The 18339-nt window shown below is 41.2% G+C and overlaps 1 protein-coding gene across 1 annotated transcript in view; it reads right to left on the bottom strand.

Moving 5' to 3' along the window:
• zbtb20 (zinc finger and BTB domain containing 20) overlaps positions 1 to 18339 on the bottom strand; it is a 30014-nt gene that overhangs the window by 11367 nt on the left and 308 nt on the right. Inside the window, exons 2-3 of the mRNA XM_088398589.1 lie at positions 3293 to 3417; positions 171 to 1694 (exon numbers count right to left, since the gene is read on the bottom strand). Coding sequence (XP_088254715.1) covers positions 171 to 1674 — 1504 coding nt within the window. The 5' untranslated portion in view covers positions 1675 to 1694; positions 3293 to 3417. The remainder of the gene's footprint in view (positions 1 to 170; positions 1695 to 3292; positions 3418 to 18339) is intronic.

Raw genomic sequence — 18339 nt, 5'->3', positions numbered from 1 at the left:
AGGCAGACGTTTGTCAGCAACAACAAGAACTCAAGCATAGTATTCTTTTTTTAATTAAATACTGATTGCCCTGGCACGAATACTGTCTGAAATTTGAGGGTTGAAATTTATGGGCAGTCTGGAGCCCGGAGCTGATTCATTTCAAGATGGAGTGAGGCAATGTGACTTACCAGTATGCACAAACATGTGTTTGACGTAGTTCTGTTTTGCAGTAAAGGTTTTACAGCAGAGAGTGCATGCATAGGGTTTCTTCTCCCCCTGACCCATTGCCTGCTGCTGTTGCTGCTGGGATGGCGTCGGGGGCACGGCCATGGCGTTGGGGAATGATGGTATGGCAGGGGGCGGCACCGTCACAAACTGGGCCTGCTGCTGGCCCGGAAGGTAAATGAAAGACTTGCTGTCTCTGGTCGGCTGCGGGGGGAAGAGTGTGGGCAAGAAGGTGTTCCCGGCGCCCAACACTTGGGAATTGCTGGTCACGGCGTGCGGCATTCGGAGATTGCTGGTGTGTGACTCCACCTGCCGCAGGTAGTGCGGTGTGCTGGCCAGGGATTGGGACATGATGGGGTTGGCCAGGGGATGCATCATGGTACTGTCACTAGTGCTGTGGCTCTGGTCGCCCTCGTCGGGCTCCTGCGCTTGCTCCGGGGACGAGTCGTTGACCTCGATCTGCACCGGTCCGCCTGCCCCGTGAGGGCCTTCACCGCCCCCCTCCCGGTTGAAGCTCAGGTAGGGCTGCTGATCCATGGCGTCTGGTTCGGTACTGATGGAGGAGCTGACGCCCGAGTCAAAACTTTCCACCTTGGACTCGCTCACCACGCCCTCGGTGTGGTCGTTCTCCACCTGGCAGTCCCCTACGTTGTTGAAGCAGCCGTACTCGTCTTCGGCCTCCTGCTTGATGTGCATGCCACCTGTTTGTAGGCGTACCGGTCGGGGCTGCTTGCGGCAGTGCGTGGTGGACTCGGCCGTGGAGATGAAGCGCTCCACCGGTTGGCTACGATCCGGGATGCGGTTCATCCAGGGGGGATCCTGCGACTGCTGGTCTTTCTGAGCGCCGGCACTCGGATCGTAATTGCTCGTCAAGGGGTTGATGTAAAGCGAGCGCTCGCGGGTGCCGTTGGAGAGGCCGGAGTAGGAGTAGAGCGACGTGTACGCTCGATCCGCGTTCTGCTGGGTTGACGTTTGCATACAGCCCGACTCGGCGTCGCTGCTCGGGCCGGACGTGGCCGACTCGGGCGTGCCGCGGGGGGTGTCCTGACCCGAGTCTCCCGGTATGACGGGGAAGCCTCCCGGGCCGGCCAGGCCCACATTCTGGGACACGATGCGAGTGCACTCATCGATGACGGTCTTGATCTGCAAGATGCTGGCGGCAGTTAGGATCTGCAGGGCCTCCGACTGAGACACTCGCAGAATCCCGCTGTACATAAAGTCAATCAACTTTTGGATGGATTGCACCGAGACCACCGAGGGGATCTCAATGTCGCTGTAGCCCAAAAGTAGCTTGTCCTGAAAGAAGGGGCTTCCAGCGGCCAGCACGCAGCGGTGAGCTCGCAGCATACTTCCATGGATCCGAACAGTCACATCACAAAAGTGCCCACGGTTGCGCTGCTCGTTCAGGGTCTCAAGTACAGAATTGCTGAAGTTGTGGAGATTGATGTTATGAATGCGCTCGGTCATCCCCTTGCAACTGATGTGACCTGAAAAGCAGGGCAGCAACACACCTCATTTAGAGAGACGCTGCATTATTTAGCCGCGTTAGTCACACCGCACTTGCCCCGTGTGTGCTGTTACGATATTGGAATTGCTAATTGCAATAAGAAGCCGTCTTTAGTGCCATTCTCGCACGCGTGATTTAAAAACGGACAAAAACACTGGGGGCCAGAAAATCTAACCTTTGTTGGAACACATGCAAGCATTTTTTATGTACCATTAAATTACTAAGGCTTAGAAATATATTAAAAAAGAAAACATCAATTATTCATCCATTACATATGAAATTGTGTTAATTAGACAGAAATCTGTGTAAATTTCTATAGCGTTTTAAAAAGACTATATTTAAATTACATTATTATTATTGTGCAGATTCGCTCAAAATATTAGTTTGTATAATGCAAGAGAAATAACTTAATTTTTCCTTCTTATGGATAATACTGCTTGACTAATTGATAAACATTGTGTACACCACTGAACGCGTTAAACCAATACCTCTTTGACCGTGTTGATTAAAAATATTATTCTTGTAAAAACAGATGTTTTAATTCATTTTAAATCTCGTTACACTGAAAAAGTATGAGAATATAATAGTAATAGTAGTAATAATAGTAGTAATAATAGTATGGTAATATTAGTGACGATAATAATAATAATAAGAACAATGCATTTGACTGAACCTTAATCTTCATTTCACAGTGCAATGAACAAAAAATGTGTCAATTTAATCAAGTTTATTTTCTCAAGAGGTATCACAAAATAAAGTCATCTGGATCCAGATATATATTTTTCATTTGATGCATGTACAATGAAGATTTTATTTCGTGCAATTATTTGACAGAATAAAATGGAGTAAATTCAACACTTTTTTTCAGTGAAGATTTTTTGGCGTGTGTGTGAGAGACGCTCCTTTAATCGCCAGTGGGTGGCGCACAGGGCTCAGAGGACAAGCAGACTCTTTTGTTGGTCATGTGCTCGCTATAATGGTGCTTTTAAACTCAAGACACACTGAATGTGCTGCCGTAGATCAGTGTGCTTAGATTATTAATCTTGATGCGTTTTTTCCCCTCAAAGTTTAGCTACAAAATAAGAGAATCGTAGTTTTAAATTACAAGTGAATTACTTTAAATTTGCTCTTTTACACTACTTTATACATAGTATACATTTAATTCATTATCACGAGGGAGCTGGGGCATATTAAAAAAAATACTAAAAAAGAGCATAATGCATAATTTAAACCACAAACAATGGCCCCACATGAATAAGTGCAAATGTATATTTAAAGCTAGTTTGCTTACCCTGTGAGCAAAGGGTAAAAATGATTATGAAATATTTTTCGAGTCAAACAGACTGAAAAACAAAGCATGGTCACTGTGAGCCAAGGCAAATAGCTTTTGAGAAATGCTTCAAATTTCCACTTGCGCATCGGTGCATGATAGATGTGGAATTAAGAAAAAGTGTGGAGCATATAATCATAATGTAATAGCCCTAATATTCCCATATCCTGAATCCAAATGAGATGGTATTTCCAAAAAGATAGTTGTATTATGCATAACACACTTGAATATGAAAACAAGGGACTCACAGTTAGATGACGTGCGGCTGGTGATGAAGTGCGGGTCAAGCTTCAGTTTGCTGGTGGAGATGGCTGAACAGAGGCCGGGCGCTAGGCAAGGCTGTCAGTCCTCTCTTCCCAAATCATGTGTTGCTCTGCCAAAGTGTTTGCAGGGGAGAGAAGAAGGAAAAAAGACAAAGACAAATCTTTAGATCACATCGATATTGCCACTCCCTCGACGGACCCGAAGCAACACGAATGTCTACCTCCGACATGCTGCAACAGATGTGTGAAGAGTTTTCAATGCCAAATTAAAACAAAAAACAAAAATGGACTGTCCTGTGTACAATTCGGCAACAGGGTGAAAATTATATCGGAGATAGCTAGTCTCTCAGCAGTTATCTGAGTCACTGGGCAACAAAACCACACCCTTAAAAAAAACGATCTTGATTCCACATTAATTAATGCACTCAGTGTGTGTATGTGTGTGTGTGCGAGCGCATGTGCGTAAGTATAAGTGAGTGTGTGTGCGCGCGAGCGCTATTTTCTCATCTCCAACAGCTCAAACAAGACAAAGACGTCCCGCAGTTCTTACAAGTTGTAATAATAAAAAATGAATCCCAATATTAAACACACAAGACATTCATTGCAAAACACAAGCCAGCCATTCAACACCATTAAGCATGTGACAAGCTACTTTTGGTAATGGTTAGGCAAGCATTTATCCAGCAACTTTAATACCGTATATAGAGGGCAGTCTGCAGAAAGTTAAATTAAACTAGCCAAGATAAAAAAAAAAAAATCTGAAGCAATGTGGTGTCATTTCAGGTCACTCACACTGGGGGGGGAAAATAATTTGGCGCAGTGTGAAATTTCCTTTTGGTGTCCCAATCAGATTTCCAACACAAAAAAGTGCATATTTCCAGTCATATGGGAAATGGCGGTAACAGCAGCACTTGAATGCATTTGTCGGTTAAAACCTGTAGATTAAAAGTGTATCTGACCTTCACTCAAGTGACCTCTGGTATTCTCCCCTTCCCTCCAACTGAGCTAGGCCAGAACATGTCAGATCTCTTTGTGATTTGTGTCAAAGAACTGGGAATGAAAACCTGAAAGAGTAATGTATTTACTTGCTGTTGGTGTTTCATTTTGATCGGAATAATTTTATTGTGGTCTTGCGGAGATTGCAAGTACAACCCGCTTTTTTGGCACACAAAGAAATGGCTTTGAATTTTAAGTACAAAGTATTAGTACTGCAAATGAAACATCACGAAGCAGAAGTCAAGCTGAAAACTCTAAGTCTGTTATAAGTTGAACAGTCAAAAATTTAGGCCAAAAATGTATGACTGTCCTCAGGGCAGTTTGTAGTCCAAAATGGGTAATTCTGGTATCATCTGCATTAAATGGAAATAGATAACTTTGAAGAGATTTCCCATGGCAGCATGCAAATGTTGGAACGGAACTGGGCCATGCACAAAACCCTGAGGAGCCCCACCCCGCAAAAGATACGGACAAGGCGATCCAACAGAAAACAGAGGTAAGAATATGAAGCATTGAAAAGACACACCTATTGCCTTGAGCAGAACCTAAGGAGCAACAATGTCAACCTAAGCAGGTCAGTGTCAGAAAGGAAAGGAATGAGCGGGCCAAACGTGTGAGCATATTTCGAGAGACCTTACTACAGGAACAAACTCTTCTATAAGTGCAACTTGTGTTCTCAATAACCCGTCTCGCTGCCTCATTCGATTTGACTTTGTCAAATTTGAAACTGAATAACATCCATGCATCTGCCAAAATTCTATTTGCCATCACCATGGCAAATATTATTTGTCAGGTTTGCCTGTTGCCAAGGGCGCTACAGTTAGGCAAAGCAAACAACATACTGTACATATATCTGCTTTTCTGGCTGCCCTGGTTAACGCCGACATGGAAATCCACCTGCCTTAGGGGTAGACTCAAGTGAACGGTGCCAAAAAAGGGGTGCAGGCCAAAGGAGGCAGGCTCCACTTGCCCGGACTGCCACTCACAACAGTGATTCCATTTTAGCCATGACACAGTGGGTGAGCAGCAGCCAGCGCCTACCTGCAGTGAATTCTAATCAGCCCAGGGGTCTGCCTCGCGCCCCCCTCCCCTACCTCCAGTACCCTGCCTCACACTAAAGGGCCTGATGATCCTTCAAAATTAATTAGATCCTGGTAGGTGGCAGCCATTTTCTTCCCACATCCGCACGCTCCACCAAAAAACAAAATTTCTCCCAAATCCAACCAAATCTGAGCCCCCACTCCCCAGCCCCTCGCGCTGATCTCTTTCTCTGTATTGCTACCTGTTTCCTGTTTCATCATCCACCTCGCCGCCTTCCCCCTCCATCTGTCTGTCTCCCTGTCTGAAACAATCACCCACCACTCCTCTCCTCTCCTTTCCCCAGCTCCCCACCGCGCCCCTCCCCTCGCCGCCTGCCTCCATGCTCCGAGCTCTGTGTCTGCCTCTGTGGAGTTTGCTGTCAATAAATCCCCAGAGGTCAGTTTGTCTACTGGAAATCAGACACAATGCTTCAGACCGCCAATGCGAGGCATGCTCTGCTGCAACCGCCACAACAAAGACTGAGGAGGGCTCAGGGGTGGAGAGGAGGTGGTTTGGAAATGGCGGCGGGGGGAGTCCAAAAAATTGGGCTGTAACTCCACCAAGCAGCCAGACTCCAGGTTAATCAGCTGCCTGTATTACGTGACAAGCTCATGAAATATGCTGCATCAAATTGGACATCAGTTAATAAGGCGGTGGTGTTGGGGGGGTTCGACGCTGGGGCGAGGGGGGGTGAAGTGGCGAGACTGGGGGATGGGGGTTTAAAACAGACAAGAGGCACGCACGCGTATGAAAGGAGCAGTATCAGCCATGTGAATAACATACATCTTGAATATGCTAAATAGTGCTTACAGCGTGCATTCAAGGCCTTTGCTACATTGGCCACATTTACATCTGGAGACAAAAGGCCACATGCAGAGAATTGCGGCCACAACACAACACAAGATCGACATCGCTCTGTTTTTAAGGAATCCTTTATGGGTCTGTTTGAAGCACCGACCGATTGATGAACACCGTTCGGCGCTGCAATTATTTATTTTAAAATCAGTACGCCTTGCGTACGTAGATACGTCACGTTTAATAAAACGTGTATAGGGAGAACAATGGCAAATTAAACGGCATTGATCAGACAGGTGAGAATGACCTCAATAGAGGAGCCTGTCTTTTATTCTCTTTTCTGACTAAGCCCCTCATTAAAGTACTAAAGAATGCATTAGGTGTTTGTCCATAACGCTGAGGCGTTGTACAGCACGCGGAAATGTTTCACTTACTGAAAAACATTTTTCATTTCTTCAACTTGGAATTTGTGAGGCGTAACGCAACCTAACTGATTCAATTTTTTTCTAGTGAGTCATGATGTCATGTGATTATTATGGAATGTTTGAATTACATGGGGAGTCAGGGTTGTCTTTACGTTTTATTCAGGAGACATTTTCTCCTGAACTTCGAAATTGCCAAAAGAATACATTTACATAACAGATGCAAAACAACATTTCTCTTGCCTGCATAGCTGCTTGAGTTGTAAAGTAACAAGAAAGGGACCAAATAATGCAACATTTTTCAGCTCAAATTTCTTGAATAACTACATTTGATAAACTAAATAGACTTGGTATGATACACACAAAGGCTAAATACAGATTAGGGCTGAATAAAAACACAAAATCAACGTGTTAAGACATTCAGTCCAACAACAGGGAGAAAAAAACTCAAATGTGGTGAAATGAAATAAATCCCCGCAGAGAACAACATACAATAAACACAAGTGCAGGACAGTCTAAATATTTTTTTTGACAGGACAGCTTGCTCAACTTTCTGTCAAAAACACACCCACCACCACCCGTTAGCCATAGCAGATCCTTTGTCCAGTTACAGATGGGAGCAAATTCTACACCAAATTTCTTTCTCTCTCTTTTTTTTTTTTTCCTATCGAGTAAAGTTAGCACGGACATTCACTTTATTCCATGGCAACATTTCACGCTGCATCTCCTCATTAAATACTGCAAATATTGTCCATGAGCTGCGCTTTTGTTAAAGAGCATTTGACCCAAAAGACCCATCTGACAACTCACATGACCGTCTCCTAAAGTCCTTCACCCGCCCTCTCACCCAAAGGCAGGTAATGCTCATTTCAAGACTTATCATTTATGATCATTTATCAAGAGTAATTAAGCATCAGCAGAGGCTGCCTCGTTACAGTTATGTCAAGGATGATTTGTTACAAATTGCGCTTCAGAAACAATAAATGTTTTTTGTTAGTGTTACAATACCAACAATAAATAGCACGAAATATGAAAAAATGTTAACATATTATAAAGCAGACTCAAGTCATAACATCCAAATAAAAAGTCTCGCAGCTATTGTGTGATGAGAAGAAAAATGCGACAAGGTTCTTTAGTGTATTGTCTAAAAAAATATATATAAAAAAAAATCCAACTGCAATCATAAGAGTGAGAGTATTTTGAGGTTATAGTGTTGTGTGTGTGAGTGTATGGCCATATGTAGTGACATGTGTGTGTGTGTTCCTGAACGCTTTAAACACTTCCAACTCTGTGACCTACATGTTACATCCATCTGTGCATTTAAGTACACAAAAGCAACACTCTTTATCCTTACATGGACACAAAATCCTTTGGGTTGGAGTTTTTTTGGCAAAAGATCCTTGGCTCTCATTATGCCGATACATTTATTGGCCACATTGGATAGACCAGCACGATCTGAGACTGAGGAGCTGAATCGAGTGTTAAAAAAAGTTAATCGTGTAGAGTTTATTAAGGTTTTCATTTATTATTATATTTACTATTGTGCTTGTTGTTTTGTGTGCTGTATAAATGAATTATGGTTCAATATCCAACCACAATCATAAACATTCAAGTATTCGATTCAAAAGTATTTATTTTTGTTATTTTCTCTTTTTATCGTTGTATAGGAGGAATGTTTAATTCCGGAAGTACCAGCCTGTAAAATGGATTGATATCAACTGGATTTTGGCCGTGTGTGTTTTAGCACGAGGTGAGCAGCTGAACATTCGACAAACAGCGTGTACAAGGGTGCTTTAAGCTGTTCAGCTTGACCCTGCACTTTTTGTCAGTTGGCCTGTGTTTCAAGGGGCCGCAATTGAGCCCCTCTTGCAGACGGTGGCTGGCTCAAACCACTCTTTGGAAAAACTGACAGGGACAAATAGCTTAGCGTGACGGATGAAATGGGGAAAACACACCAAGATCTACGACCCGAATGCTGCATGTCACGGTGCATCATTGATCAGCTAAACGGCTGCTTTAGATTTAAGCATTTATACGTGAATGTCATATCCGTGAATTCAAGCACTTGGAAGTGTATTTATAGTTTGGCACGTCTTTGTGTAGTAAATACATGCATATAATACAAACCTCATCAGCTCACTTGACATATGACCCATCTAAAAGTGTCACGCTGACGCACTGAAACGCGGCTCGACCACGTGACGACTCGTGCACCAAGTGCTCTACGACCCAGCTGAGCGATTCCGATTATGTAATATAACTTCAATCATATACTGCGCTGTGCTACGGCACATTGAAAATGCAAAGGTATCGTTTTTGTCAGCCAGGCAGCGAAGAGCTGCCGTCTGAGCTTATTAGGAAATATTATCCATATAATAGTGTTGCAAGATGGATCTGTTAAGCAAGCTAGGTCCTGCATTTCACAAGAAAACAAAATGTCTCTTTCGCAACTGTATATAAAATCAATGACGAAATGATGAAGATAATTAAACAAAATAAAAGCTATAATGGGCCTGAATGGAAAATTCCATTATTCAGTAGAGACCATCAGATAATCCATGGAAAGTATGGTCAATCAATCGGAAGAAAATTGCAGCTAAAAAAGCTTCTTTACAATGACCAAAGGCACAATCATAAGATGAGTTTCTAAGAATTTGGTGTGACACACTGTTACTCAACACATTGGAGATATCTGCCCCCACTCCAAACTAGTTGTATAATCTAACACGCAAATTTATCTGCGCTCGCCCCACTTTTATGATACAGAATTCTTATGCATGCAAACGAAGGAACAAAAAAAACTTCAAGGTTGCAGACGACCACTTTGTGTACGACTTGGCACCCTGAATTAAATTCCTGAGGTTGTGATACTGTACATGCACCATAACATTAACAAACTGATGTGTCAACTCCAATTTACCGTCAAGCGACAGGCAAAGTACTGTCTAATCTGTAAAAATAAAAAATAAAAAAAAATCCGCCAGGATATTCATGTTCAGCTGTAACTGATACTATCTTGTATATTTATTTTATATTTATATATATTTATAATTCTGCTTTTCAACTAAACTCTAGAACAGTGGTTCTTAACCTGGGTTCGATCGAACCCTAGGCGTTCGGTTAGTCTGTCTCAGGGGTTTGGGAGAGCCACCACTGCGGAGGTCCGAACACACCCGTTTTCTCGAATAAATTCGTGATGATGCATATCTGAACTGGTCTTCCAAAGGCAACAGCAGATGTCACATTGACTTGCAGGTATGTAATTTGTTTTGAGTTCATGCATTGTGTTGGTTTTGTTCATTGAACAAGGTGATGTCCATTCATGGCTCATTTTGTGCACCAGTAAAAAACATCGATGTCTTGAATTTGAATTTTTTTTTCCACTAAAGAGGAATTTGGTGAATGCGCATATGAAACTAATGAGGTTCGGTACCTCCAACAAGGTTAAGAACCGCTGTCTTAGAATGATGCTCTTTCATGGACACACTTCCGCCCTTGCATCTCACTTCAATTGCATAACATCTATAAATGCACAGAACTTTGTGCTGGTAAAATTCCACAAAAAGCTTGCATCCTATCATTAACTTTGTCATAATTAAATATTCAGTAATGCTCAGGTATGACTCCGGGAACAAAATGTCAAGGTGGTTTTACGAGTTGTATTCCTTAGAAATTACTGAGCACACAACCGCACATTATACTATCATACAAATGGTTTACAAACATTCAAGTTTTCCTAAGAACACCATCTTTTTTTCTAAGCATTTCAATTTGACTAATTTTAAAAAGGGGAGGGTGATTATTTGTTTACTGTAATACAAGCCTCCAGCTGTAAGTACAGGCTCAAATGTATCTTATCACGCTATGTACATACTTAGTTGTTTACTGTTTCTAACCAGAAAAGCCAGTCTAGCCGTACAAAGCCGAATGCAATAAAAATAAAAGCCCACTTTGTTTGCAAGCGTTTCCAACGTCTTACTTGACTAACGTTGTTTGTTGCTAAGAGATGCAATGGATTAGGATACGAGCAACACCACAGAACACTGTGCCTTCCCCGGCGCTACACTTCACAGATTTACTGTCATTTACTGTTTAGTGGCGTAGTTGTTGTCTCGAATGTGAGTCACTACAGATACGCCTCATAGCACATGATCGCCCTTCAGTTTGGCCAGTGGTAATCACCAGCCTGGCTAATGCACATGAATGGCTGGTTAGTGTGGTCGCTTTGGATGTGGCAGAATTCTTCTCTTTGAAGAGCAGTCCCCCCCACACCCCCCACCCTAGCCTGAATGCAACCAAAGCACGTCAGCTGGTTCTGGTAACATTCCGCTAAATATCGTGCCACGTGACCCTCGGTGCGGCTTTGCCATCTGAATCCTTACCGAAATACCAGAGGGATTGAAGGCGGGTTTTCGCGTAACTTTTTTGCGTAACAACTTTTTAATGACTAGTTGCTGCTACTTCAATAGGAGTGTTGCAATACACTGACCATTAACTCTCCATAGAGGTAAAGAATGAAAAATAGAAAACGGAAGCTACAGTTCACTATAGAAATGAATGAGACATATTTAGCTGTTGGACTGAATTTACGGTGTAACATTTGCTGGTGCTATTACATATAGTCAAAATTAGTCAAATGCATGGCGTCAGTTGCTGTTGCTTTTTGAATAACACTTGACTGCTGCCAAATACATCTTCATGCACATAGGGATTTTTTTTTTTTAAATGTTGTTGTATGTTGACTTATGTTGTATAAAAAGTCTACCCCCCCATGCCCCCCCCCCCCCGTTCATCTGCCATGTTCTTGTTATAAAAAAATTAAACCAAGATAAATGATTCCAAAATGTTTCCACCATTTATGTGACCTGTAACCTCGACATTTCATTTAGCTTTTTTCAAGGGCGGGGGGAGTAAAAATAAACAACAGGAACAATGTGGTTGCAAAGGGGGTTATTTTCTCTTGAAAGTACACACAAAACATACATGTTAGTCACTTTTATTTTGCAGTGACAAGGTCTTTTTTTTTCCTTAGACCTTGGTCACAGTGAAAAGAATTATGAACATTTCAAACTAGCAATCAGTGTTAGCACAAAAGATTTGGGCTTCTGCTGGAAAGCAAAAAAAAAAAAAAAAACCGTCAAGACAACCCTAACAGAACAGCAAAATTTGATTTGGGGTTAATTGGAAGAACTTCAAATGGAGGCAGTTGTGTGCTGACTACCATTTAACAAGAGATTGAATGTGATTGGTTGATTCCACACACAGTCAAAATCCAACAATTAGAGGGTGTGCGCACTTGTGCAAACACATTTCAGTTTTACTTTCGTCTAAAACATTTTTTTTTAAATTGAGATGTATATGTTATAGGTCACATTATTGGTAAAAAATGCCCTATGATGGTCTCATCACAAAAGCTGGCATTTGAAAAGAGGTGTGTAGACTTTTGACATCCACTGTACAGTGCAGGTATGTGCGGACTTCCCCATAAAAGACCCAAGAACAATGGAAGGGAGGTTTTTACTCTCTCACAAAATAGCTTAACATGGTTGTGCATGCACATGAGTCAACGTTATGCATTTACAGTATTTGGAGTAGGACTCCTTTTGCATGAACACTTTTGATCAGATTTTAACTAGATACTTTGGTGAGAAACATTCCCATGACCTTGTTGCAGCAAAAAAGAAGAGTAACCAACTTGTATCTTTGTGTGTACTTTGAAGAGAAAATAAAAACCTTATGTGTGGCAACAGCACAATACATTCCACAAACCTGAAGCTGCGAGTGCTCTGTTTGGTTTCTTTGTATTTATCCTAAACGTCAAGCATATTGTGAAACAGTCTCATTAACTTTGCCTGAGACCAAAATAGTTTTTCACCATTTGGTAGTTGAGAAACAGGTATCGCATACCTTTCCTTTCATCGTGAGCATAAAGCTTTGGCAACCAACACGAGGAAGAGGGAAAAAGTTTTGGTTCACAGTTTACCGTCGAAAGCAGCCAAATTAATAACGACTCTCCAGCAGGAGGGGGGGGGGGGGGGGAGATCTAGATCTTTCTGTGTCTTTATCAAGGTTGACTTTCGGGCAATAAACAATGTCGACAGTATCCAAGAGCGATATTTGGAGAGGGATTATATCACACAATAAAAATGAGAATTTAAAAAAGAAAAGTGTCTGCCAAAAAGCTTCTTCCAATAAACAATGTGTATTCTTTTGGCTGTATTGGTTAGATTGTGCAGGGAAAAATTATATAAATTCAATGTAAACACCTCCAAAATGTCTTCATTTTAAGACAGCGCAACAATGTAAACAGTATTGTGGATTTAGTTTAGTCGTTTCACAGTGCATACAGACAAACCTAGAGAGAGAGCCTGTGCGCAACCTTAACATTTTGGCGGCTGTGGCTTCTGTTTGCTGGCTCAAGGCTTAAAAAAGGTCTTTCCCGAGCCAAGATGGAAGCAGAAAATACAAAAGTGTTAGTATATTAGTTTGAAAAGTTACCAAGCATTCTTTGAATAAAAAAAAAAAAAAGTCAAACATAGCAAACTGCTCAACCTCTGCTACGATTCTTCTCCCATGCAGCGAGGCCTAGCTCACCATGACTTGTAGCGAACCATATGGGTAACAGGGTGAACTGAGGACACACATGCCTCTTGGCAAACTCACATCTTCACTATTAGAATCCAGGATACATTTTTCACATGATTTGAATGCCAGGACCTGCTTGTGTGTTCAAAGCAACGAGTTTCAACGCTTGTGTCTTTCTCTCTCTATCTGTCTCTCTCTCTCTCACACACACACACATACACACACACACACAAATGAACTTTTTCACAAAGTTTACGCCACACATTCTATTACTTTAACAGAGCTCTGGGTTATTAAGAACTTTACTCGTGGACGCTAAAAAGCTTCGGGACAAGCTCTTGTTTTTATAGCAAACAGAAGAGGCTTTGAAAAAGTATCATGTAAAAAGAATCATGGCAGTTGAGCTAAGGTAATGGCAACACATGGTCCCACGAGTCAATAGCATCTGATGAACACTGCAATTACTTTAAAATGATTTATTGTGCATGATTATTTTACAAAGAACTGCAAACCCTGTGAAGGACTGAAACGATTTGACATGAAAGCTTTACTGGCTGAAACATGACGTAAAAACTTGTTTTCATTGAACACGGCAATACTGTGCTATAATAATTAAATAAATAATAAAAGGGTGATTTCTTGTTCTTTTTTCTTATTATTCCTATAGCTCTCTGTACCATCGCTACTGTCTCCGTCGTTCACCGTCCGGTCACAGATAGCCCACATAGACTCTGGAGGTATGGTGGTGGTGTAACTGTATACTCTCTGTACAGTAAGCAAGAGCAGTAACATTTCGACATGCCGTCCCATGTTGGAATGTTTGCTTTGTATTTGCAGTGTCGAGAATATCAAACAATGCAATCCAAAAAATGCTGTATTTATTATCGCGCCGAACGACGGCAATGACATTGTGCTTCATATGAGTGACATTTAGACAGTATTGCATCGGTACAAAAGCCTGCTGACAGCAACGTTCACAAATTGGGCCTCAATGTGTGCTTTCATTATGCATTCCTGTGATACTGGCAGGGAGCAGAGATTCCAAAGCGAAAGAAACTGAAAAATATGCCTTCAAGTTTTGTGTCTGACATTTTGGCTTTGTGAGTCAAAAGATTTGGAGGGGTTCCGAAATTTGCTATGCAATTCAGCCAGTTTCAAGAACCTAAAACATATTTCCTTAAACACGGGAGCATTTAAGCCTGCCAAATTAAAAAAAGAAATAGTCATTATGAAAGTTAAATTGAAGTCCAATGAATGCATAAAATTGGATGGAAAATATTTAGTTATTCCATGTTTGATCTTGATTGAAAAAGAAAATTCACCACATTATAAAAGATCACCACACCCACCCCTCCCTGCCCAAACCAGATTAGTTTCTTTCCTTGTCTTGCTGCTGAGAGGAAAATTACCAAAATTCATATAACAGCATTTTTCAATTGCACGAAAGCAGCGAGAGGTTGCGCCGCAGAAAACTCTCATTAATTACATGCAACAGCAGCACATTTTCCTGTTGTGTTACTAGTATGGGACAAGTTGTTTTTGTTGGGGCGAAAATATGGTTCTGTGCAATGGCAGCAATCCACCAAATTATTTCTAGTTTGCTAACATTCACATTCGGCCCAATATTTAGGAGGATTACCATTTTTTTGCAGTCACTTACTTTTTTTTAAATCCATGCACAAATAATGTGTTTATCTGAATAATACCAGCTGCTGCCACAGGTTTCTGCTACTGTTATTATTATTATTAATCACAAAAGGATTTTTTTCCCCTGTTCATCTATTAATCTAAAACTCGACATCTCAATGCAGTTCTATTTTTTCCCGGCTGTTTTATAAAACAGCATATTTGAAAATTCACAAACACTAATAATTTTAGCACTAAAAGTATCCTTTTTGGTCACACAGCTTCTCTAAGTAGGTGTATTTATTATTAGCAAAATATAAATAATGCATGCACGCATGAATACATACAGACATACATACATATATACATACATACATATATACATACATACATATATACATACATACATATATATATACATACATACATACATACATACATACATACATACATACATACATACATACATACATACATACATACATACATACATACATACATACATACAAAACATAAACCTCAGAAACCTGCGCAGAAATTTATTGTGGTGTTATATTATACATTTGTACTGCTATTTGTAATCATATTTACAATAATGTCTTATCTATAATTATTACTACGTTTGTATTCATTACACATATTTATTGTGTATTTTTTCCACATACTGTAGTCCTACTGCCTTACAATGAGTTGGATGGTAAGCAGTTTGACTTGAGCTTACCTTACCAAATATGCTTCCTGGTAAAGTGCTACAAAATTTCACCTGAACCAAAGATTAGCTTTCCTAAAGCTTGAGAAGAGTCTTTTACCAGGCAACATGTGGGCTGGAAAGGACGAAAAGTGCTGATAAAGACACAAGGAATGGACATCAAAAGAGTTTCGGTGTGTATCGTTTGTTCTGTCAGCAAATTGAAAATACATTGCCAAAATGGTTGTCAAGACTACAGTGGAGCCAAGATGGACTCTAAAGGATGATTGGATTTCAAGATCTGCAATTTTTTATAATTTTATTCTCTGAATACATTACTTAAAAATATATTTTGGTTGAAATGCATAGCACAGGGACATATTTCTGCCAAATTTTTAATAAAGCAATATCCAAAACAGAAGCATCAAATGTATACAAATATATTTTTAAACGTAAACTGTACCCCATGACTAATATTGAATGCTTTTTGACACTCACTTCTATCTTGAAAATATTTGCTGGTAAAAGGTTTTGTGCAAGAGAAAAAAATATATATTACGGAAATGTAACACCACATGGTTCTTCAATTGGGGCCATAGTCAATAACATCATTTGAAATACTGACCTGTAATTTGTATGCAGGTTTGGTCAAAACAGAATTTGAGACAATCACTGTTAACGTCACTGAATTAAACACATCTGCAAGACTATTTGGAATATTAAATGTGTGACTTGATTGAGGCTGTCTAAAGATTTTTTTTCTGTTGTTTATGTGAAAAATACATTTGAGGATATGAATTGTTGACAAGCTTCAGACAACAAGAGAAAAATGGTGACACCAAAAGAAAATTGGGATTGATTGCTGGGTGTGGAATAGGACCCTCTTCACACACGCACGCACGCACGCACACACACACGCGCGCAAACACGCACACACACGCGGGTGCGCGAACACACACACACACACACACACACACACATACACACACACACCTAGTTCCTTTCCTTTTGCTTTCTCCTTCATATAATAATGAGCTTCTTGGTCTGCAGACATGCTCTTAAATATTCATTAGTCATGGGTGGGATTTTAAGCAGAGACACAAAAAGCGGACGCACGGTGATGCACAAACACTGTGCATATTAATGTACACGCGGAATATATGCATAAAATAAATAGTGATTCCACCGAGATGAAACATGTCACACTGAGGCCTTATCTCGCCTCCTCTGGGCTGATGAAATCACTTTTGGACATCAAGCTGCGGTAAGAGCTCACACACACACGCACACACATATAAACACAAGTACTCTTCAATTCATCAAACAATAAAAAATGTCCAAAAATACAGGTGTTGAGTTTAGTCTTTGCAGATAAAAGGACTCAATCCCACATGCACATTTTACTGCACTCTCCCACATGCCAGCCAGTCGATCAATACAATCACATTTGCAATGATCTCACATCACATGTGCCACATCAAGCAACAATAGTCCCCCTTCCACATGTGTCAAGTCACAAATGAACCATTCATTTCATAAGGGACTGTAACTAATTTCTGTTATGGTGGCAATTTATGGAAGAAAATCCCCAAAACTAAAAACCAAAAGGAGGGATTGAGAATAAAATAATCGGGACTGGTTTTGCTTGGTTTGGGGCAACAACAGGTTCAACCTCTGACATTGACCCACAACGCACCCAACTTGGATGGTGCCGCATCGTGGAACGTTTAAGGCACACAAGAACATGCATGATGTCCATGAATCTGACGAAGACAAGCACAGTGGGACAACATCTGTTAGCAACTCACACACTCGCACGCTCTGTCTTGTCCTCACACACATACACAAAAAAAGCTCACACACATTTAGGCGCACGAGTGTATGATGCCGTAATAACTGTCAAGTTCGGCCCCGTCAGATAATTTGAGGACATCGTATATACATCCACCTTTACGTAATAATACTTTTAAAAAAAACTAGCATGTGACCCCTCCTCCCACCATCAAAATACCCTAAAGGCGCACTAAAAAGCTCCTCTTGCAACTTTAATCACACCACAGCATGCACGGCTCCAAATCTAGGCCAGCCTCCGCCAAAAAAAAAAAAAAAAAAACATTTTCACATATCGCTGGCAGATCATACAAGGTGCACAATGAACTTGTGACACACACAACCGATTCGAAGCTTAACTGTATTGTTGAAGCATTAGCCAGGCTTCCTTCTCTGCTCCGATGAGCACGTCTACGTGTATCACCATCTCCAAAAGCTCTATTGATATTAATTCGTGTAAAAAAATGTGGGGCGGACATGTGCTCGGTTGGAATCGAGGTTAAGTTCCACAAAGTGATATCGCATGGAGAAGAAGTGGGCGCTTGCGTGCCATGCTTGAGAAAGCGAATCTGAAGTGACCTAAAATCCAAAACGCGCACACTTGTTCCGCTGTGTAAAATGTGAGCATCGCTGACGGACACTTGAACGCAGCAGCATTGTTCTCAAGTAAAAAAAAAAAAAAAAAGAAAAGAAAAGGGTCAAAAGAATAAAGTACCGGGGGTTACGTTAGGTTGGGTTATGTTAGGTAGGTGGGCACGATGAGAATAGTGACAGATGGGGAAACTTGCGTCATGTCCAGCTTGTTTCCCCCCTCCCCGAATATAAATGGACATTGAAGCCTGGTGGCAGCGTGGACTGAGCCCACTTCTCTTGCACGGAGGACGTTTCGGTTTCGCCGTCCGACATTTATTGAATTATCACAATTAAGTTCGCGATATGACCAAAAAGAGTGCACGCAAGTCGCGAGCACCCCCCTCCCACCCCCGCAAAAAAAAAAAAAAACTCTACAC

The sequence above is a fragment of the Syngnathus floridae genome, chromosome 15 (assembly GCF_059516105.1).
Source record: "Syngnathus floridae isolate MCC-2025c chromosome 15, RoL_Sflo_1.0, whole genome shotgun sequence".
Classification (NCBI taxonomy): Eukaryota; Metazoa; Chordata; class Actinopteri; order Syngnathiformes; family Syngnathidae; genus Syngnathus; species Syngnathus floridae.
This window is presented reverse-complemented; position numbering and strand designations above follow the sequence as displayed.